This window comes from Melospiza georgiana, chromosome 2 (genome assembly GCF_028018845.1).
Source record: "Melospiza georgiana isolate bMelGeo1 chromosome 2, bMelGeo1.pri, whole genome shotgun sequence".
Lineage (NCBI taxonomy): Eukaryota > Metazoa > Chordata > Aves > Passeriformes > Passerellidae > Melospiza > Melospiza georgiana.
In genome coordinates, this window is record NC_080431.1 from 76,681,370 (window position 1) to 76,705,414 (window position 24,045).

The following is a 24,045-nucleotide window of genomic DNA, read 5'->3' on the forward strand; positions in this document are numbered from 1 at the left end:
ATGCCTTAATCATAAAAGGTACTATGCTTATTATGTCAGAAAGGAGCCTAATTTTAGAGAAAAAACTGCTCCATCAAACCCAGGCCCCCTCAAGGGTCCATGGGGGCAAATCAGCAGCTCCCAAGGTCACAGGTTGCATCTGAGAAAATTGCCAATGTGCTCTCTTACAAGTTTCTTCATAGTTTCATTTTGGCTCACCCTGAGAAGGAGATTTTCAAAAGACTCCAATTTCTTAATTTCATTCCTTTTTGTCCTCAGCACTGACACTTTTGGAGACTGAAATATGATGCAGTGCAGCCCATACCATAAAAATGAACATTAAAAGGTTTTGTACAGAGAGCTGAGCTTATAAAGCCCCATTTTACTCCCCAAGTGAAATGAATGGAAAATACTTCTAAGTAATTTAAAAGCCTTTGGATCAGATGCACCGTTCACAAAAGCCATGGTGGTATAAAACTCAATGCCAGTCAGGAAATGACACAACAGATTCACTCCTCATTGGTCAGAAATATAGGAATAAAACTAGTGATTTGTGGAATACCTTAAGATATAGCTTATACACAGCATGATTTCCAAAGGAAAAAAGCTAAAAAGTAGTAAGAAAGGTCTGAGTTGTTTTTAACATTAATTTTTCCTACATGAGATACCAGGAATTGCTACTGAAATAAAATGAAAGGAAAAAAAAGGAAAAAAGGAAAGAAAAACAAGGAAGTGAAGGGAGGAAAATATATTGGCTGCATTTAACTGGTTTGCTTACATCAGTTTTCAACTCTTCTTGAGAACAGTATGATAAAGGTAATGGAAGAGAGAATAAAGTCTCAACAGAAATTCCAATTAAGGGCAGAGAAACTTTGCTGTGTAAGCAAGGAGGAGGAAAAGATGAGCTGTGGACACAGAAACCCCTGAAACCCCTTGGGGTTTCAGCATGGCAAGGCGGCTTCCATGGAGCAGCAGCAGCTCTCTTGTCAAGGAATGGAGCAATACTATCTCTCAGAGTCACAAAATGTACATCTGCCCATAGATGGAAGGGGCCAGTGCTGGAAAAGATATTTTGGAGTGGTTATTAGAACCCTCCAGTTCTATTGCTTGAAAACTGGTTAGAAATAGGATTTTTAGGTCAGGCAAGTTATTGCATGAATGACCCAAAGTGGAAACAGCTCCATCTGCCAACTTAGATGATAGAAAAGAGTATCTCAATCTGTTTTCCTTCCCATCCCAGTGTATTTCCTCTTGCTTGAGCCTTGCATCTAATTGTGAAGTGCCCCTATAAAACCAGATTGATATTAATCTCGCTTGAATAAAATCAGGGTAGGCTACAAAAATAAAAAGGTAAGGATTTGGGAGATAAGGGCTCTTTTTCTTTTAATTTCCAGACAATTTCCCTGATCTGCTTATGGTGTGGTTTTATGAACAGCTGCATCAGTATCTCCAGGGAGGCAGGAAGCAGCAGGGTGGCTGAGCCCTCGCAGGAGGGAACATCTCAAGTAGGGTTTGTCATCAGAAACATTGAAACAGGGAACCATTCCTCTACTGAGGTTGACATTTTCAAACCCAGGAGCCTGCACTTTGGTGAAAACAAACTTATGTTTAAAGGATTCTTGGCAATTGGATTTCCTGCAGATTTCTGCATCCAACAGATGCAAGCATTGATCCAGCCTCACTTGGGCAATGATATGTACAATAAGACATTTGGCTTCAGGAGTGTGTGACTGAGGATGTTGCTGTCTCCTCTGTCTCCATCTGTACTGCTTCCTTTACAGACATGATTGCTAATAAATTAACATTTGTATACTGCCTTGGAAATCGTGGGCTTAAATATAGGTTTTTATTAGCTCATATCCTGGCAAAATATTTCTTTTATACAAATTACTTTTTGTAATTGAATTATCCCTTGCGATTTTTAAAACTTACGATGTGGTTAGACCCCTGCTATTTATCATTCTTCTCTGCAAGAGTTTGCCAAGGTGGGAAGGAAATTGGTAGAAAATTTATTGCAAAAAAGTAGATAAGCATTGTACTTTAGGTTTCTTTTATGTCCATGGTTCCAACAAGCCTAATAATCTTTGCAAATCATTAGCATGTTATAGCCCAGAATCCATCCTGAAACTGTATGATCTCACCTCATAAGTTTCTTGTTAGACTCCTAGACTCTCTCAGACATCTTCTTAATAGTGATATGTCTCATAAATTATTTATTGAAATGACATACTTAAAAGCATCAAAAAAGACCTTTTACTTGGCTGTGAAACAGCTGGAGAATGGTTATATCTGTTTCTCATAAAATGGGCCCAGAAGGTTAAATGCCTTGTCCAGGATCACACAATAAATTAGTGGTACAGCAGGGCATAGGAGAAACTGGTGCTATTTCCCAGTCTTGCTCTTGCTTCTCAGCAGTAGACATAACTATCTCTTCATCTCAGCAACTGTTGCATGGCCCAAAATGAAGGTGGTTTACTTGCTACTGAAAACTATGGTCTCCATCTCTTAAATTCTCTTATTATTTTGACATTGGTGGAGCTGGTAACCTTTGTGCTTTGGGTAGGCTTTGTTGTTTTTTTATAATTTCTCAGAATATAGGCTTTCCAGAGACAGACAGTCACCTATGACTTCACATGAAACAGGATTCAGAGACAGCCACTGAATAAGGTTCCATGTGTTTTCCCAAGTGTGATCTGATAGGTCTCCATGATGGAGGCTGTTAGTGAGTTTTGCTTCATTGTCTTTTACTTCCTAAGGCATATAAAAGATTGTGTTTGTTGCATCCATTTGAAACAAATAGTAATAATTAACATTTATATATCACTTTTTGCTTTTTAAGCACTGCTCAAACACTAATTAGTCTTGGTTTAGTGTAAACTAATGTAATCCCACTCTGTTTTGCAATCTACTTGCATCTTTTGTTGACTGAGAGCTAGTTCAATTACTTCTAATCTTTGGTCTAGCTAGTCAGTAAAGGTATGACTAAGAAGAGACATTTATATCTTCAATTGCTTTCTCCCCTCCTCAGCTCCTTTATTTGCTTTTTCTTTTTCTTCCCACGATGTCTTTTTGCTGAATATTCTTTAAGATGGATTCCTTAGCTTGGCAGCAAAGCTTTTCTTCAGCAAAAGAGTGGGCCTTTCAATTCATTCTGTTAAATGTTATCAAAACTTGTTCTTATAAGAAAGATTTAATAAGTCATTCTGTCTTGCCACAGAAAGTCAAATATAAGATATTTTCCTATGACAAACCAGAAGATTTATCACTTAGTCTCTAAACTAGTGATCTTAATACCAACAGTGCAGAATTCATTTTTCAGTTTGTACTTGGATAAACCCCTTAATCTCTTATCTAGCATTTTACCAACTGAAAGATGATTGAATTACATTATTACTGGCACAGAATCCAAGAACTCCAGTAAACAGGCTTCTGATGTGCAAACAGGACCTGGGATTTGTGTAGTCTGTGCCACTGACTTCCTGCATTATTTGGTCAGGTCACCTCCTTTCTGTTGGTCTGTCCTGCCTGTAAAATGGGAGAGATGAAAATGGACTTGAAGGCAAAATCAGTAAGAAATCTGAGTTTTTGCTGTGTGTTAAAAAAAAAAAAAAAAAAAAAAAAAAAAAAAAAAAAAAAAAAGTAAAAATAAACCCTACTGTTACTCTGTTAGATTTGGGCAAGTAGAAAAGCAGCATTTTGCAAGAATAGAATAAATGTAATGTTTGATTTTTTTACCTGAACTACAGTATCAGTTGTCATTACCTTGTCAAGATCCCTCCTTAATGCACCTTTCAGTCAAGTGGCATTTATACATCTGGAAGAGTGTATTGATGTCTGTTTTGGAAGGTGATTGAATCACAGAATCATGAAAGATTTGGGTTTGAAAGGGACCTTAAAGATCATTTAATGAGCACGGACACCTTTTGCTAAACCAGTTGCTCAAAGCCCCAACCTGGCCTTGGACACTGCCAGGGATGGGGCAGCCACAGCTTCTCTGGGCAACCTGTGCCTGTGTAGCAGCACCCACACAGGGAAGAATTTCTTCCTTATAGTTAATCTAATCCTACCCTCTGTCTGTCCAAAGTCATTCCCCCTTGTCCTATCACTCCATGCCCTTGCAAATCGCCCTCTCTAGCTCTCTTGTAGCCTCTTCAGGCACTGGAAGGTGCTGTAAGGTCTCCCTAGAGCCTTTTCTCCATATCCCTGTACATGCAGTGCTAAGATGCAGCCCAGCAATCAGGAGTAAGTCGTCTTGCATGTGCTTAAAATCTCTTCCTAGAGGTGATACTCCTCCTTTTTATTCCAATGAAGGCGCCCTTTGTTTCAGAAAAAAACCCCAAACACTTTCTATTTCTAATTTACTATTTTTACCTCTCTCTTTTTTTCCCCATAGACATTTTACTTAAGAAAAATACACTTCCTACTGCATAAGCTTATTGTGCTGTTGAAAGTGAAGCTCTGGACACAGTAGGGGTTACACTGATTAATCAATCCCTGGCATCTCTCAATGCACTCTGATTATCTCACAGAGAAGTCCTAAAATGAATCAATTCATGAGCCCTTGCAGTATTTTTTTAGAGATAATTCATGTTTTAATAAACTTAGTTTGGAGTTCAACCCTTTAGGGAATTTTATCAGAACAAGAAAATAGGTTGGTTTCTCCCCCCGCTAAAGGAAGGCCAGGAGAGATTACCCAGTACCGAAGCATCCGTGACAAGAGCAGGGACATTTTTACATGTGATACTGCAGTAAGACAAGGACAGGTTGGCCTTGTGACTAATCCTGCAGGAGTTTCCTGGGTTGCTTACATGAATTCAAGTAACTGGATAAGATAGTTGCCCTTGCCTGTAAAAGAGGGATGGTAATACTTTTTCCCTACTCTGAGTGTCCTGCCTCATTAGGTAAGAGCTTCCCCCTGCTGCAGGAAGCTTTTCGTCTTATTGTTCTGCAGTGTCTATAGAATTAGTCTTAATAAATAGGCAGATACAAAATAAATCTGTCCCTAGCAATACTTTTTGAGCATAATTCTAAGTATATTCCTCCAAATTCAGTTGAGCTGATGGCATTCCCTGCTATTCAATGGCAGTAGTGAAAGGCAGTGTTGTCCAAAACTACTTTTCTATTTTCACAGTCAAGACAATGACAAAAAGGAGAAAAAATTCAGATCTTGGAAGTTTTATACTACAGGTCTCCTTCAATTCCAGCTGTCATCCTGTGAGCTGCTCAAACCCCAGGCTGCATCTGAAAGGTGTAGAACAGAGGATGCTCTGAACTCTGTTTCAAACAGGAGGTGCACATCAACATGATACCTTTGCTGAGGAATATGGATACAGGGTGGTGGCTGCAGGCAGAAAAGGCAGACATGCTTTCTTTCCTAAAAGAGTCTCAGCCTCCATTCAGCTCTTTTCAGAAATAATGTGTAATGCAAAAAGATACATCTGAGAGTGGGTATGAGTTCAAAGCCTCTTTTCTTATGGAAAAGGCTGATGGTTCATCAATACTCCCATGAAAAAGACCATAAACAGTGACTTCAAATGAAAAAATTACTTGTTCACGCCACACACAGTCACATTGAGGCACTGCACACAGGATGTGGTGAAGGCCAAAAGTATTTAGAGTCAAATGTGATTAGGCAAACTCTCTGAGGACATACTCATGAGGGACTGTCACACCCAGTGTTCCTGCAGAGAAATTTGCTGAAGTGGATACAGGTGAAAGATCAACCTTGATTCCTAAGTTCACGACCACTGTCCCCTTTTTGTCTTCCAAATTGACTGCATCCAATCCATACAGGGGTAATAAAGATGGATAGTTTCCTTATTCAATTTGTTGACAGGAAAGTAGGGATACAGAGCTAGTGTATTTAGGCATGGGAATTCACTTACCTAATTGTGGAATAAAGAGGTTGGATGGCACAAGGTGTGCATGGGAATTGTCTTGGGATTGTCGCGACATTTTCATTTGAGTCACAATTTAATTACAAAGACCTCCTGTAGACCACAACGGAACACTGAGAATTAGACACAAAGCTTACCCAGGAGTGGCTATAAAGCTTAACACCCTGAGTGAGTCCTGTACCAGGCTTTTCTTGCTGTCTAAGAGATGAGACACTGGCACAGGGTGCCCAGGAGAATTGTAGGTGCCCCATCCCGTAAGTGTTCATGGACAGGTTAGAAAGGGTTTTAAGTAACCTGGTCTAGTGAAAGATGTCCCTGTCCATGGCAAGGAATTAAAAGCAGGTGATCCTTAAGGTCCCTTCCAAAACAAAGACATCTTATTTGTTGTCATGGAATCCATTCTACAGTTCTGTGACTAGAAATTATTTTCTTTTTTGTTTGTTTTGGGGTTTTTTGGTTTGTTTTTTTGTTGTTGGAGGTTTTTTTTGTTTGCTTGTTTGTTGTTTTTTTTTTTAAACAAACAAACCGAGGCTATGTTGTTATTTTCTGGAAGAAAAAAAGAAAAATTCTCCCAAACAGATTGAGAAAGGCTATGCCAAGGGCTTTCACCTAGGAGTCTTGAGACACATTCAAAAGTTTGTCCTGATGCAGATAAAGGACATAAATTATAGCTTCATGTATCCCAGGTAAGAGCCCAAATTAGCAAAATGTGGGTAATGGAGAAAGAATGGGAATACTTTCAATGAATACCAGCATTTTATGTCACCAGTTCTTTGTCACTCTTGAGATTTGCTGATCATATACCCAAACCTTGAGTCTGACAAAGACAGTTAGGAAAAATTTGTAGGCTGATCATAAAAGAGTGTACGTGGTCAGGCTGTATCTTGCAGCATTTATTATTTAAATGCCATTATGCACTCTCTTTTAAATTGAAGTTCTGAAGAAAACCCACTTCATCCAAGAATGGCTAATAGACTCATAATGAGAATTTCAGTATAAAACTAGATTTTTTCCAAAGTAATTTCTATTTTGAAGTAATCCAGAGTAGGATTCTGATGGCTGCAACTGTCGACTGCTTATACTTGACAAAAATCATTCAAAAGAATTTTTAACTTCAGGCCCTAAAATCTTCCACTAGCACAAGTTAAATATTCCAGCCCATGACAGAAGACTTAGGGAGTTGCAAACCAGAAATAACTGAGATAATTGCATTCCAGCCTCCTCCATGTTTTCCCACCACTACTGTTTCAAGCTTTCCTGGGCCTCCAGCTTAATGCAGTTTTAGATTTATTCATGAAAGGGTCACAAACCACATCTTTTGGACAAGGCATTACCAACTGTCTAGCAAGTCTCTTACCAGCAGAAGAAAGGCTTAGTGGTTGAGACCAGAAAAGGGAGGTTTTGTTACCTTCTTTGAGTACTGGATTGAAGCCAAGCAGTATTAATTCAACTCTTCATTCTCCTCCTCTCTTGTGCCTGCTTCTTTCCTAAGTCTTTGCCAAAAATGTGAGAGGATGTTGTACCTATAGCTTAATTTATTTCTTATGAAGATCTCTTGGGGTTTGAACCTCTGTTATAAATCTGAAGCTTAAGGTTTAATAAAAAACACAGGAATCCTTTATGTTATGGAAGAATCTCCCAGAAACATGGTCAATTGCATCACACTGTTTAAGCCACAGTAGAGTATTTGCTAAGATCAGATCATTGCTGACTCTGATCACCAGGCAATACCAATTTGATTTGAATAACCCCTGAGTACATGCTGAAGTATTTGCTGAATGCATCAGAAAGAACTTTCACCTCTACATTTATGCCAGCTTTGTGGTTTAGATGAGGTAGAATGGGAGACAATATCTTAGACAATTTTTGACAAATAAAAATGACCAAATAAGATTGCTCAGGTTCAGTATTTTCTATAAAGAAGGCCAAGTTTTTCAAGGTCAGGTTGCATGGGGCTCTAAAGAACCTGAACTAGTGCATAGCATCCCTGCCTGTGGCAGTGAGGTTGGAACTAGATGATCTTTAAAGTTCCCTCCAGCCCAAGCCTTTCCTTGAGCCTGTGAAATCACAATAAGGAGACTTGAACAAGGCATTCCATCCTCATGGACATGGTAGGATTGTCAGAGTGGATTGCCTTCTTTCAAATATGATGAAAGAAGATGATGACTTAATTTGGTGTAGGATATTAATAATCACTAACACAAAGTCATTTAATCATCTGAACTCGCAACTTCTTTGATTGCAGCTTAGTGGTCTTGAGTTGGAGCTAATTTCCCAAATAACATTGCTGGTTTGCCCCCAGTATCTGTTGGTGTCTTTGAGAAGGTTTATATAGAAGGTGAAAATCTTGTTAATAATACCTGAGGTTCATGCTACTGTTCTCCAACAATGATTTCAGGCATGCATTGGCCACAGTTTTTAAAATTAATTATTCTACTATGCTTATGTGACTTGGTTCTCAAAAAAATCAAGGGCTCAGTATCAGACTCAGCCTTGGAGATGAAGTTGCTGCCCTGAGTTGTGTTGTTTTATTCTTGTACCACCTTAAGCAATTCGCTTTGACTTCCCGTGGCTCATCTCTTCCTCTATAAAGTGTAAGAAAGGATACTTGCTCACTACTTACCAGCTTTAGGTCTTAGTTAATGATTTGATTTGTGCAGCCCAAAGGAGGGAATATAAAATTAAGCTTACTGCTCGGCATCCTATGGCTGTGCTCATTCTACAAGGGGCAGCAGCAATAAAAAATAGGGAAAAATATTGCCCTAAGCAGTGAAATGAGATTGAGTTCAAGAAGACAAAAAACATGCCTTGACAAGTAAAATAATACCATTTTTGCATAGGCAGTTTTGCAGAGGAAAACAAATGAGAAGTGAAAAGTAGTCCTTTTGCTTCCTTCAGCACAAAGGTGGAGGTGGAATCAACCCACCAGAGCTCATGCACACGTTTTCTTGCAGACAAGATATTTCACTCTTCCAGCTTTCTCATCATCCTGTTGCCATAACTATATGGGAAGTACATAAAGCTATCGGTACTGTTTAAACCCTCACATTTTGACAGAAAATTGGATGATATGACATGCTGCCTCCCAGAACAGGCACTGTCTATCACCTTGCTGCTAATCTCTGTGATTAGTGACCTGCAATGTAAGTCAGCTATCAAAGACCACCTGTCCTTTTTGCTATAAGCACCTCCCAGCATATCACTTTGTGGTGTCACACTCCCTTGTCTGGTTTTTGATTGATGCAAGTTTCTCTTTTGAGCAGTGACTCAGAAAATAAATCATACCCCTTGCCATTCATTGAGTGCGATTCTGCAGCACAAAGCCAGTGTGGTTAATCAAAGCTCCAAAGAGCAACAAAAACCAACAGAACTGAGAATGAGGAGGAGAGATATAAAGGATAAAACATCATAAAAAGGATTGTTTGGGAGGCAGCCAAAGCAAAAGCAAAATAAAAAGTGCTGCAAAAAAGCATTATGTTTGCTGCACTACTGCACCAGAACCAGAATGTTGATTTTTTTACTCCACTCCCTGACATGTGTGCAGGGATGTGAGAAGGGTGCCACACTCCTGAAAAATATGACTATATCAATGAATATGATTTTGCAGGCTTTTACTTCTAAGTAACCCTTTCTGGGGTCAGTGGGATTTTTCTGAGTAGAGTAAGTAAAGACAGAGGGATGCTTCTGTTGTGAGCTGTACTCCAGATCAGTTTGTGATTCGGCTGGGATTGCGTCTCCATACACAGAAGGCTGCCAAAAATACGAATGGCTACTGCAACTAATTGGCCTTAAAGTAGAATTTTAAAAAAGGAAAAAAAGGTGAAATTTTATATGTTATGCAGACAGCAGTATGATGAAAGAAACAAACAGAACTAGAAACACTGCATTATAGGACAAGAAAGTCCTTTCCAAATATAAATGATTCAGAGCAGAAGAGTTTTGTGCTTTTATAGAGGGAAAATGAACACGGAAATGGAAAGGTCCATATTAGAAAGCCTGGTTTTTTACATCCAGTCCAGCAAGTTTATGGAAGCTTTTAAAATTATGAGGAGCAATCATGAGCTAAGGACGGAAAGAAACTGGTGGTTGAGTATGTAATTGAGACGAGTGTGATTCTTTGTGTTTGTCATGTGCCAGAGAAGTCAGGAAAAATGTGAGGTGTTGATGGCACTTCTACTTGTAGCAGAAGTAAAATCTAGACACAAGGAGTAGCAGAAAAAAATAATAATCTACCACAGAAAAGCTATAAGGCAAACTCTCTGACAACAGAACTCCGTTGAAAGTAAGGTATCTAAACCATATGGGAATTAGGCCATAAAACTGAGATGACAAGAACTGCATGTCCATGGAGAAGTGCTGGAAACTTACTTAAGTCAGGTAAATACAACGGTTCAGTCTTTAAAAATAGCTTAAAAAAAATCCTTCATTATGTTTTATGGAGGTAACCTTTCTATTTGGAAAATCAACCCAAGTTGTGAGGGAGAGAGAAATAAAAAGTTGAGAGAGTTAAATTTATAAAGACATGAATGAGTTGGGAATAGAAACACTGTTGCAGAGGAATGTGCATATGGATGGTGCAAATTTACAGGGCTATTTTTGATGAACTGTAGGAGAATTTTCAGTTTTTCAACACCTTTCCTTACAAAAAGAAAACCCTTCATCTGGTGGGAATTCAGTCAATTTCCTCATGTTTTTTTGTCATTTCCTAAGTTGCAAGGTTACTAATGGTAATTACAGACCCTATTTGTACGTTGTGGCTCTAGCAGTGCAAGAAGATTTCCTTGGCACATGTTACTATCCTGCTAGAGGATTTTTAAATGACCAGCCCTAGGTAGGAATTGCTACAATACTCGGGAGCAGACAGATACCACCTTTCCTCATTTCTTTCTTAGAGAGTAACCACTTCTCACTCACATTCTGCTATCTTCATCCTCCATAACAATAAACCACAATTTCAGTGTTCATTATAGCGGCTCACAATATGGGCTTTTGTGAAGGAGCCTGTTTTAGGGTGTTATATTCAAAAGTATAACAAACCTGCTCCTTCTAAGATTTTCAAACAGAGATGCTATAAAGGGGACAAACGGATTCAATAACAAGTGTAAAAAAAGTCACAATTTTTCAAGCCAAAAAAATCTTTTTTTTTTTAAAGAAAGGGGAGATGACAATGCACTGAAAGGCAATCAGATGCTCTATTTCTTTTATTTCTTTCCAGTGTGAAAGCACCAATATGTTTGATTCAATGCAAAAAAAAAAAAAAATCTCCTATTTGGTAGATGTCATACATGCTGCTATTGTTCTATAGCACAATGCAATCTCCTTCACTATTGCTTCTACATTCAGGCCTTAGTTTTGTACCCTTACTCTGCAATACATTTAACATGTCAGGTTTGGCCCATGAGTAATCCCATTTGCATTCACTGTAGTGCATTTACCTGAATGAATTTAAGTCAATTAGTTTGATGGGTTTAAAAACATATTTGAAGTCAAAGTGGTGCTCAAGTCTCTGTGGATGACTTAGATAAAGCTTGTTAAAGACACTCCTCCTCCCCCCTCTCCCTTCCTAAGTGTTCAATAGTTTCTATGCATTTTTCTGACAAACAGAATGTATGAGCTTGGTCTGCCACCATCTCTGGAATAGACTGGAGAAAATGGATTATATTTTTTTGTTGTTATAGTAGTGCCTTAATTCCCAGGAAGAATGCTACAGAAGCCATACAAGGTGTTGGAATTGGGGTGTGTCATTGCAAAGTTGGTTTTGGAGGTGTTTTTGGACTAAAATCCTTTAGCAGTTTTAACACAATCAGAATTCCAGAAATAGGAGAGACCCAAGAGTGCAACCCTGCTTCTTTGCCCAGCTACCAGTCTACCTCATGGCCTTCCTGTCATTCTTGCTTCCTCCTTCAGTCTGTCTTCAACTCCAATATTTTTGTAGTTTTGCTTGTGCCAGACAGCTTTTCAAGCAAGAGATTAATAATAAAATGTTGTCTTCAGGCTTCAGTATTACTATTATGATTTGTAAGTTACCTGAACCTGTGCTAGGAGTCTCCCATCCTTCACACATCCTTTGCTTAAAACTCCTCAGTTTTAAAACCCACAAATGCTACGTTACACCACATCCCTTTAAGCTGACCTACAAAGCTCACAGCACATTCATCCTCAACTACTGCACCATAGCTGTGAGAGGGCAGATGTAGATTTGGTATTAGGAAGAAATTCTTCCCTGTGAGGGTGGTGAAGCACTGGCGCAGGTTGCCCTGAGAAGCTGTGGCTGCCCCATCCCTGGCAGTGTTTGAGGCCGGGCTGGATGAGGCTTTGAGCAACCTCGTCTAGTGGAAGGTGTCCCTGTCCATGGCAGGGAGTTGGAATTAGAGGATCTTCAAGATTCCTTTCAACCCAAACCATTCTAGGATTCTGATTCTCTGAAATCCAGGACACAGCATCTGAAGCAAGTCTAGGATCTGAGTCAGGATGAGAAAGATTTGATTAGTACATTCAGGGTTTAGCTTTTCAAGGAAGAAATGCCAACAGAATGTGATTCAGTTCTTGCCATATATTTCCATATGTATTTGGTGTGAAAAATACCAGGAGCTGATAGGTTCTTTCTGAAACTTTTGCTTTCTGTTTTTAAATGCTGATGGTAAACAACAATATCCTGGGGTGGCATTTAGAGTAAACTTCTGTTCTTTAGCAGGAGGATTCAGTTTCAGAGAAGCTCAGCACATAATTACAGATTTTCCATGTTTGGTTTGTATTTTATCATTTTTCCTCATAAACAAGTTTAGATACTAAAAAACAATTTTTTCCATCTTGATGCAAGGCATTGCCTTTATTTTTTCTGTTTTCTGTTGCATTTAATAAACTTGAAGTAAAAATACCATTTATTAGTTATTTTGACAAAAATACTTTTAATACATTTTTTCTGATATCTGTTTTCTCTGTGTGCAGATATGTACACTTGTATTGCTGTGTTTATATATACATTGATTTTTCCACAGAAATAAATCCCAGGCCATGTTGTTACATGAAGCAGAACACTGTCATTTATTTACACTTTCTCAGCTCTGCTTAAGTTTTAATATATTTCCAGCTGAGTAAAGATGAGCCCTCTGAAAAGGAAGACATTTTTATGCAATTTCCATCCACATGTCACTCCTTCAGTCCTTCCTTTCTCCCTCTCCTTTCCCAATTGCCTTCTTATACCATCTCAGACTTTTGTTCATACATTCTAACCTCATGATCTGTGGAAACTTTTTTGAAACCACAGGACAGCATTTTTCCAAAGCCCTCCAGCTGCCCAAACAGAGACATTACCTGGTTTCCCAGAGATTAGATGCCTGATGAATACATGCCTCCTTGAGGTGTCTGAATCACTTGCTACAGAAAGAAGACACACAATATCACAGTCAGTTTCAAATTCCCAAGTGTATGTCTAGTTCAGACAGATGCAGGCTGGTGCATATATGTATCCTGTTAGCAGTGGCAATTATTAAATGAGTCACACATAATTGAGACTTTCTTTTTATTGGTAATTGTTCTAAGAGGGTTTTTCTGGAATCCATTAAGTAACATCCCTTTTCTTCAGTGTAAGAATGTATAAAGAAGGTAAACTCTAGCCATTGAGTGCCCAAAGGCATGACATTTTTGAATTCTCTCTTTCAGGTTATTCTAATCTGACCGCCACACAGACGTCATTATTTTAATGTTGAATACTCAGACAAGGGTGCCATGGATGTAAAGGAGAGGAAGCCGTATCGATCTCTGACTCGGCGCCGCGACACTGAGCGCCGCTACACCAGCTCTTCAGCCGAGAGTGAGGACAGCAAGGCACCCCAGAAGTCCTACAGCTCCAGCGAGACCCTGAAGGCTTATGATCAGGACTCCAGGCTGACTTACAGCAATCGCGTCAAAGACATGGTGCACCAGGAGGCTGATGAATTCTGCCGAGCAGGTGGGTGCTTTTCACCAGCTGTAAGCAGCATGGGGGAATCAGCTGAGAGCCAGAGTTGAGTGGGAGGCTACCTTTGAAAGACTCTGAGGCCAAAAGCATGATGTAAGAGAGAGACTTAAAGAGAGCGGCAGAGATCACCTTCCCTGTATTGCACAAGACACTGTGTGCAGCCCAGTGTCCTTAAGTGGCATACCCATATCCCATGTGCATTAGCATTTACTAAGACACATTCTCTATGTCTTAGTCTTTCTGTCTGCAGCAGCACTTTGCCACTTCCCACCATGAGACTAGAGCCCCGTGTGCACGTGCTGCACGGTACTGATGTGGCATGGAATGTTCCTGCCTGCTCAGGAGAACTTTCACTGTGTCACATGTCTGCTCGGTCATGAAGGAAGTCAACAAGGATGCTGAGGCAGGAGGCAACAAGTGGAGAGTGTCACTGTCCACACTGTCCATCTGGTCCACAGCAAAACCCAAGAACCCTGGAAGAAAGGAGACAAATGGATTCCAGGTGGAATGACCCCTCTTGGCATTGTACACAGTCTGCAGGCTTTAGGTTTGCCTTGGGGACATGCTGCAATGTTAAAGAGTAAGGAACGTCTTTAGGCCTTAGAGGAGCACATTTAGTGAATCTGAGTCCTGGTATCTGTGAAGGTGAAGATGTGGAGTTTCAAGAGCCACCACAGACTCCACAGTTCTAACAGAGATTCCAGATACCCTGAAGTCAGTGCAGTTACCATTTTCACTGCTGTTATTGCCTGTATGAGGAAGATTTCTGTCCCCTACTATAAGACTCATCTTAATTTTTCTGTAGAGATGTAGTTCAGATTCCTACCAGGACTTCACATAAATTGTTTTTAGAAGTCCATCAAGAAAAGCATAAAATGGTAAAGTGAGTCAAATAGAGTAGGCAGCATTCCAGAAAATGGACATAAACTAGCCTACTCAGAGTACTCTGAGCACATCCTCTGCAATTTGGAGAAGCTGATTCCCCAAAAGGAATACATATAATTACACTCATTAAACTTGGGGGCTGCTTGATTTTTCCTTAAAAATCATGCACTTGTTGTTTTGGTGCAAGACTCCTCTTCAAGGCACACACAAGCAAAATGATTTGCTGAAGTATCTTCATGCATATGGCTTTGGTGTTTGAGTTTCAGAATAACTGCAATAGGCAATAATCAACAAAAGGGCCAATAGTTGATGTAAGGAACGTTGTGACATCATGAAAGCAGTTTCCCTCTTAGCAACTCTGAAGTACTTCATCCCCTCTAAGGAATGTATGACATTATAAAGAAAAGGAAACTTTTTAGGTCATTGCATTTGCTTATTTGATACAATATATTCACCATGCAGGATAGATGTGAATTAGTCCAGGTCAGCGGTTCTCAACTTGGAAGTTCATGAGGCCATGCAGATCTATGGACTTCTCCTAAGAAGTCCACAAAAGATTACTTTTTCTGAGAATCCAGTCTGTTGGCAGGGAGTGTAATTTTTCTATACACAAGTTCATGCTTCCCTAGGAAAATTTTGAAGGTACTGAGAAATAGTAAAAATGACTGGTCAAAGTAGCTGAAATTCATTGAAAAGTTAAGATTAACCATGTCAGAGCATCAGTTCTGTCTCTGATATAACTCTCACAAATGGCTACACTTAAAGCTTTCTCTCAGTTTATCCTGAGGGTCCCAAAACTGGCCTGAGGAGTGTTAACAATTATCCCAGACTTTCTGTGCCACATTTTTCACTGGCAGTAAGCCATGAATGGACCTCTCTTTGTGATGCTGCTTGGCTTGAGGCCAACTGAAACCAAGCCTTATTAGCCTGCTTGACATCAACAAGGCAAAGTGAATTTCTCTCCTGCATTGGTTTGGAAGGCAGAGGAGGGAAACATTTCAAATTGACCAAATAAATTCAGTAAATAAACAAGTCAGCATTTAAATGGTTTTAGCTAGAGTGAGTGTCAGCAAATGTGCAAGTCAGCACAGGAGAAAATAGACCAGATCTGAATTAAAAAGTCTTGGATATTTATTATCCTCCTTTTATTGACTTGAGTTCTTCCAGCTTAAAAGGCAACAGTGAGCATAGAATATGAAAATCAATGCATCTGCTGCTGTTTATTGCAAATAAATTTGATTTTGAGTTAATTGTAGCAGTCATTTTTCATAATTTATGAGCTGCTGTTGCTGGAGAACATCAGTCATGTTGCACATTGATGTGTCTGATGATGCTGAGTGTGGCTTCTTTCAAGCAAAGGTGGAACATGACATCAGAGATTCAAACACGTAAGGAAAACCAAAATGTATTTTTCAGTACTCCACAAGGGATGGTTTAGAAAACCATGGTCTTAAACATAAGCTGAAACTAGAAGAGAAGAGCAAGGTCTCTGGGGAGATACAGCTCCCTGGCATTTATAACTTAGGTCAGGTTTATTTGCTTCCTTATGCCATGAGAATGTAGAGGACAATCTCTCAAACCCCTTTGTAATTATGTTATTACTTTGCCACAAGCTTGCATTGTGCTTCTCAAGCAAGGGTCGGGCAGAGGTGTGAGCCCCAAGCAACCTTTTCTGTCTGTCTGAAAGCATAATCTTTTTTGGTCAATTAAAAAGGTGTGAAGTTCGTGAATCCTTTATGCAGTTGGAGTGTTGTCAGCTGCAGATCCCGAACCAGCTGAGTCCGAATTTTCTCCTGCAAACAGCTCATTCTCTGAGCTATACATGAAAATGTTGTCCAGTCTTAGCTATTCACCTTGCATTCAGATATCTTTTCTCTGTTCACTGTGAGCTATAAAGTCAACTGAAAAAATGAAATGAAAAAATGTAGTAACATAGCATTTACTTTTGGCCACGTGTCATCTGATGCATGTGTGCTCTAATATGAGAGACCTTCCGCAATCATCAGGGTTCAAGGACAAGCTAGAGTGTTTCCACAAGTATGAAACCACAATCTGGAAAAGTAGAAAACTGACTGTTTCTGTTGGATACACATTTTCTACCGTATGATATTTGACATCAACAAATAGAAATGTGAGATAAACCACACAATTATGGGTCTTGAGAAAGGAGAAAATGGTAATTCGGCTTTGGATACAACCTTGAGATCCAGACTTGATGAACAGATTTCAATAATGAGTAGTTATGAACTTCAGTGTTCAAAGGAAGGTTAGTGCCTGAAATATCCTGGAGATTGTGCATTCAGATTTATCTTGTTGAAATATGCCTGAGCTGCAAACTGCTCAGTTCTTTAATCCATCCAAAGCATAGCATAGCATAACAGAAGCAGGGGTGCATTGAGCTGTATAAATGCACTGTGCAGCTAAAGGCACTCGTGACTGGCCAAAATCTTTTCAAGATATTCAGGGTTTAAAAAAAAAAATGAAAAAAAAAAATGCATGCATTAATAAATAAATGTGGATTAAAATTGCTCTCCCCAATTTCTTGTGGATTAAAATTGCTCTCCCCAATTTCTTCCCAAACAAAGTGTGCTAATATTTGAAACTTTATTCACATCCATTCAGTCTGATTTTGAAGCTCTGCAGGTAACTAGACATGGAGTCAAGGGTCACTTTTCAGGTCATATTTTTAGTCAGCTAAACAATTGCATCTATTTGTGGCCAAATAATCTCTATCAGAATGAATAGCTAAATGTGTGTCAAGGTGTGAGTGGTCAGCACAGGGAAAGTGAAATCGCCAAAGGAAATTTAAATCCCCAGTATGTAATTTCAGAGTTTTCAATGAGCAGAACTCACTCAAATTGCCTATTGTAGGGAAGTTGTCAGGTGTATGGTAGGACTTTTGATCATTGCACGCCTCATTTTGCTTTTCTCACAAGAAGATTACTTTTTGCCTCTCCTAAAGTATTGCACCATTTCTACATCCGTTTTTGGTTTCAAACTTGATGATTTAATTGAACATGCCCTGCGTTTTTGTCAGGTTCCAGAAGCAGGAATGAAGCCACTTTTTAGTCCTGGCATGTTTGAAAAGAGGTTGTCATGAGGTGGAGTCTGGTGTCTTCTCCCAAGTAACAAGTAATAGGACAATAGCAAATGGTCTTGAGTGACACTAGGGCAGGTTGAGATTGGATATTATGAAAAATTTCTTCAGTGGAAGAGTGGTCAAGTATTGGAACAGGCTGCCTACACAAGTGGAGTAATCACCTGTCTCTGGAATTGTTATAAAAAAAGAAAGTGTAGATGAGATGCTTAGGGACATTGTCTCGTGGTGGACTTGGACGTAATGGTTGGACTCGATGATCTTAAACCTTAATGATTCTATGATTCTGTGGTCTCTTGGTCCCATTCAGAGCAAGACCATAGAAGAAGGGTATCTTTGGTATAACGTTGCTGTGTGTTACTGTCACGCTGCTGTGTCCCACATGAAGGTAGAAGATGAACACTTCAGCTTTTGACTTGTGCTACATGGCACTATGCCCTATTAAAGAATAACCCAGCTGATGTGTTTTTCTCACAGGAGCCAACTTCTCTTTACGAGAGCTGGGACTTGAAGATGTGACACCGACACACGGGGCTTTGTACCGGACCGACATCGGGCTGCCTCACTGTGGCTACTCCCTCAGCGCCGGCTCGGATGCCGACACGGAGGCAGATGTGGTCATGTCACCCGAGCACCCAGTGAGGATCTGGGGACGCAACACCAAGTCCGGGCGCAGCTCCTGCTTGTCAAGCCGGGCCAACTCCAACCTCACCCTCACCGACACAGAGCATGAGAATACTGAAACAGGTAAGTGGTAACAGTGCATGCAAGTGTCAGCCCCGAGCTCTATAAGGAATGTCTCTTCCTACTACTCCACTTTAATCTTCCTTAGGTTTAGTGATGAGGTTTTTTATCAGACTCCATGAAAACACTCTTCTAACAGCCCCAGTCGTGGCCTTTTTACTGTCCTACAGAGTCTTTGTTAATGAACTGCTGGAGAAGCTCCTACTTATTTATCACTGCGACAGAGATCATTAAATAGCTGTAATACTCTCCCTGCTTTTTGCAGGGACCTTTCAGAGGGAAGGCATTTAAATCTCCCCTCCTCTGGCCAATGCTACTCTTATCTTTGCTCAGATTTTCTGGGCAGATAATTTTCTTCTCTTCCTTGCTAGTTCCTTGACAGGAACCGCTTCATTTATGTAAATTGGCTGACTGCTCTCTGAAGGAAAACGATGGTGAAATATTTTTAGAAGCCTTTTTCTTTGTGTGAAATAAAAGCTGAAGGTCACAGATTTTTTAATCTCTGTAACTTTGTGTCCCCACCTGCAGGGATTCCTGTGTGCCTTTTGTAGGTCTGGGAACCTTTTGGTCAGCAGTTCTGCCAAGCAGTGTAGGAGAAGGAGAGGGGACTTTGATTCAATTGCAGCTTGACCCAGGAGTTCATCCAGTCCTATATGCCTTTGCACCTTTAATTCAATTATAGCACAGCCTGCTTCTTGATATAGCTGCTGCGTGCAAGTCATTGGGCACTTGTGCTCGGTGCAGAAAGCTCATGTGAAATGACTGTATCACTTGTTCTTTTCATGCTTTCTGCCACGGTATTATAGTGACAAATGATGATAAGTTTTCCTCTGGAAGCCATGACAGTGAGACATACACCACCCACATGATTTTATGTTTAACTCCAACAAAATTACAGTTGAAGCTTATTAAGTTTCTACTCAGAGATAATGATATATTAGGCAGAGTTCAAAGATAAATGGTCTTCTGTTCAAAGGATGTACAGAAGAATATTTTTTAATTATCTTTATCATACTTTTTAAAAGATTCTTAGTGTAGTGTCTTACAAGCAGACACATAGTGGCAGGTTGCATTGTTTTCCTTCTGATCCTTGTGGTTTGATGAAAAATCAGAGGGATGATCACAGTCAAATACAGTTTTGCACATTCATAAGAAATTGCTAGAAAACAGCCAAAAGCAAGCGCCTTGCACTGCCATCCCATTCTCCTCTATCCAAGCTTTTTTTTGTGCTTTCCATGTGATGTATGAGCAGCTGCAATCCTATCCCATACATTTTTTCTTTCCATGCCTACTAAGAAAAGCAGTATACAGAATTCTAGGTTGGTTTCCCCCCCCAGCCGCCCCTTTGGTCTTAACAGAAAAGAATTGCATTATCTATTGGAGTCTTTTTCCCTGCTCTCTACACCTGCAAATGCAACTTTGTACCTACAGATCACTTTCAAATGAAATTATACTAGAAACAGCACAGTAGCAACTTCACGTGCCTTGAAAGGCTTTACTGAAAGTAATCACAGAGGGAGAAGGACTCATGTCAGGTTGGAGACAGCCTTCAATTCCTCTTTCCTTAACTTTAATGGCACGCTAACCATTTGTTGAACCATCACTTCATGGCAGCTAGAAAAAGAGAAATGAGAGGTGGAGAACACACAATGCTGTATAAGAGTTTCCTTGGAGCCTAGGCATTTGCAGTCTTAGATGTTGGGTGTTTTGAATGACAAAGGCTGTATCATACTGAAATCAAAAGTCTGTGCAGCACAAATAAAACATAGATTGCTGTGGTGTCCGGTATGTAATAGTATTGTTCATACTGACAAAAAAGATGTGGTGGAGATTAAAGGAAAACATTAAGATCCAAACTGTGCTGGTGATGAGCTTCATCTGATGCTTAGACTTTCCTGGGAAGATGTCATAGACATCAGACCATGTTCAGTCAGAAAAACTGGTCCAGAACTGAGAAAAAGTTCACTTTGATATAGGGACTGTGGTTGAATTGGTGATATAAACATATGCAAACAAATGTTGCAAGGTAGAAAGAAAAGAAGGTTAGGGAAAAAGTCTTTTTAGTAGGCAGAATTTGAGCATTTTCCTTTGTAATTGCTTGGCAGAGATGAAGGCATCTTTGTGCACAAACTCCTCACAGCCTGAGACCTACTGTAGGAGCAAATGAAGCCTGAGATCCTCTCAGAAGCTTTTTCTGCTGAACATAAAGGCATTTCCTCCCTCCTCACTCCACATAAGTAGTGTTTCTCTGGGCTGCTAGCTATCACACATGCTATTTTGAGAAATCCCAGATTTATAGAAGAAACATTTTCAAGAAGACATGAAATTTTGCTAATGGCAATGTAAATTAACATAATGCTATGACTCAGTTTACAGGATGCCTTTATGAGCCAATATTAATTGTTGACAGTATTGATAGAAGTTATAGCCTTTAGCGGAAGTCAATATGGACTTTATGAACCTGCCATCAATAGAAGAGTTTATGGTACTCATTAAACCAACTTCTCCAATGAAGGTCAAAGTCAGCAGTTTTTATGCTGTTCATTATTTATCTAAAATAAATAATCAGAATTTCCTTCTGATGCTTGTAAATCCAAAGTTGTCAAAGGACGATTCTGCCAAAACATTTATTGTGTTCCTAGAAAAGGAGAGGAGTCACTCCCTTGAAAAGTAGGTTTGTTTTTATTTCAGGAGTGGTGATGCCTTAAAGGAACAGATATGCTGCTCAGAAAGGACAGTCAAAGTCTGTCCCTGTCCTTAAGGAAGTCTATGAAGTACTCTGGTTTCATGGTGTATTGTAGTCCATAGATCGCTTAAACAGGGAGCTGGCATGGAAAGCCATCCGTAGCTTTATCTAAACTGTTATGAGGTTTTCACAGAATCTCAGAGGTGTTTGGGTTGGAAGGAACCTTAAAAAACATCTAGTTCCAAGCCTCTGTCCTGAGTGCCAAGGGTCACCTTCATTAGGTTGAATGCTTCTAGGAGGCCAAATGCTTTTAATAAGTTGAGAGTTTGTTTTCACTAAAGAGCTGAGTTATAACTCTGGCATTGCCCTGAGCTCACATCCTGCCCACTCAAACAGCCACGATGGCTTCCCCTCCAGTGGGCAGTGCATTTCACTTGACCTGGACAGTGACTTTGCACAGTGAGGGGACAGAGGCACAGCTCATGTTGCTGCATCTTGCCTGGGGACATTGCCATCATACTGTATTGCTGATGTAGCAGGCACTTTTTATGCCTCAAGGGGTTTTCTGCAGCATGATCATGATCTGAACTGGAACTGTGAACTCCCATTAACAGTTCAGAACCAAGCACAGAGGGAGTCTGGTTCCTGGAAGTCTAGGAGATTCTAGGAGAACTTCTTTCCTATAGTAGATTGCACCATTTCTCAGCAAGACTGATTCGAGCAAAAGAAGTTCCTGAAGTGGTCATTTGGAGTGAAGCCTGGAGTTTCCTGGCGGTACCTTAGCTAACCCCGAACAGGATTTGTACTGAGCCAGCAATTGTTTACCATAGAGAAGAGCACATTGAAGAAAAACGAGGTAATAGTCTTCCAGAAATTGCCTTATTTTTCAGCAGTTTAGTCACATAAAAAAAAAAAACCCAACCCAAAAAACTTCTAATCATAAGGAAATCATTATAAAAATAGAGTACCACAGGATAATTTAAACTGAAAGGCATTGCTGAAAGTCTCTGGTTCCTCTCCTGCTTAAAGCAGGGCTAAGTTGGAAGTCAGATTGGGTCACTCAGGGCCTTTTTCAGTTGCAATTTGAGAATTTGAGTATCTATCAGAATGGAGAGGCCACAGCCTCTATATCCTGGCTCTGGAGGTGACCACATTTGCTGTGAACAGCTCTTTTTCTAAGAGCTAGTATGGATTTCAACTGCAACTCATGTCCATTGCTCCCATTGAGCACCTCCAAGAACAGTCTGACTCCATCTTCTGAACATCACCCATTGAAAAAACAGTTGAAAGACAACATCTAGAGTCTTCTCTCCTCATAAACAGTTGGAAGGCAGTTTGGCACTGGAGGAGATCAGAGGAGTCTGAGGACTTCCAGTGCTTAAAGCTTTTAAGTGTAAACTAGACAAAGATCTGCTGAGAAAGGTCTAGACTAGATGCTGTCTAGTGTGGGTTTCTGTGTGGGTCTCTCAAGCATCCCTCTTTCTCCAGTTTCAATTCTTGCAGCACTGCTGCGCCTTTTTCCTCTGGTGCTGTGCAGGACTATTCAGGCTGGGCTTTTGTACTGTCTAGGGGACTCCTAACATGTGTGGACATGGACAGTGTTTGCGTGCAAGCATCCAGGAACTGGGCTGTGTCTATTTCCTTTGGATCTGTAATAGAGATCTTAATCCAGATCCACCCAAAGTATTATGAATCATCTTGGTAACCCCTGGACAGATTTGAACTTGCGAGATAGGCAGAAAATGCATAGATATTCCAATATGAAATCCCTACCCACAAAAAGACCCTGAAAAAAACAACCAACCAACCAACCAAAAACAAAACAAAACAAAACCCCACCAAAAAAAAAAAAAAAGAAAAAACAATAAAAAAGCAAAACAAAAAACCACCACCAACAACAAAACCGAACCACTTTTTTCTCTACCTTCAGTGTGATAATGAACTTACTGGTTTACTCAGTACAATCATTACAGGGTTACCATACACCTGGATCAACAGCATTTTTAAAATTGGTCTTTGTGAAAGTGGAGTTGCGGCCCTTTAAAAACAAACAAACAAGCAAACAAACAAACAAACAAACAGTACAGCACAATTTCAGTGCCAAAAGTGATGTGGTGACTGTAGTAATACAGACACTTACTGATGAAAAGGTTTAAGAGCAGCATTTTGGACCCACATCCTACAAAGAGGAATAATTTCCCTTTTGTCCCATCCCTGGATTTGTTCATGGCTAGCCTGGATGTGGCTGTGAGCAGCCTGGTCTAGTAGAAGGTGTCTCTGCCTTCCCAGGGCATCCCAGAGGTTGGAGCTAGGTGGCCTTTAAGGTTCTGTCCAACGCAAACCATTCTGTCATTTTTTTCCTTTAGTCAGTGCTGTTCTGGATTGCATTTAAATGAATGCATTTAAAACTGCCAAGCAACAACCAGCTCCATCTCCAAACATGCTCTCCAAGCCTTACCAACTTAACCAGAAAGGTAGTAGATATTTTACACTTAATTTTTGCTTTCTCATCAAATAAATTGCCGTTCTGAAAAATTCTGATAGGCTGTTGTAAAACTGAAGCATAGTGGCAATCAGGAACTTTAAAGCTCACATGATAGCTCTGCCTCCTCTACCATCCCAGACTCAACTCTTAGCCATGTTAATTGACATAATACCTGATTTACAGGGCATTCCTTGCAGTAACCACCACATTCTCTGCTTCCACTGCTTGAGCCATTACTGTTGCTAGAAAGAGTGCTTAAGAAACTGAATAGGGTTTTAGGACTCAGCAGAACTGAATGCTTATAGAACCTAT

General features: G+C 40.0%; 1 protein-coding gene across 5 annotated transcripts in view; it reads left to right on the top strand.

The window, feature by feature from the left end:
- Positions 1 to 24,045, top strand: part of TENM4 (teneurin transmembrane protein 4) — a 594,684-nt gene that overhangs the window by 243,767 nt on the left and 326,872 nt on the right. For all 5 annotated transcript variants that reach the window (XM_058018885.1, XM_058018886.1, XM_058018887.1 and 2 more), the window contains exons 4-5: positions 13,539 to 13,827; positions 18,296 to 18,565. In XM_058018885.1, coding sequence (XP_057874868.1) covers positions 13,605 to 13,827; positions 18,296 to 18,565 — 493 coding nt within the window. In that variant the 5' untranslated portion in view covers positions 13,539 to 13,604. The remainder of the gene's footprint in view (positions 1 to 13,538; positions 13,828 to 18,295; positions 18,566 to 24,045) is intronic.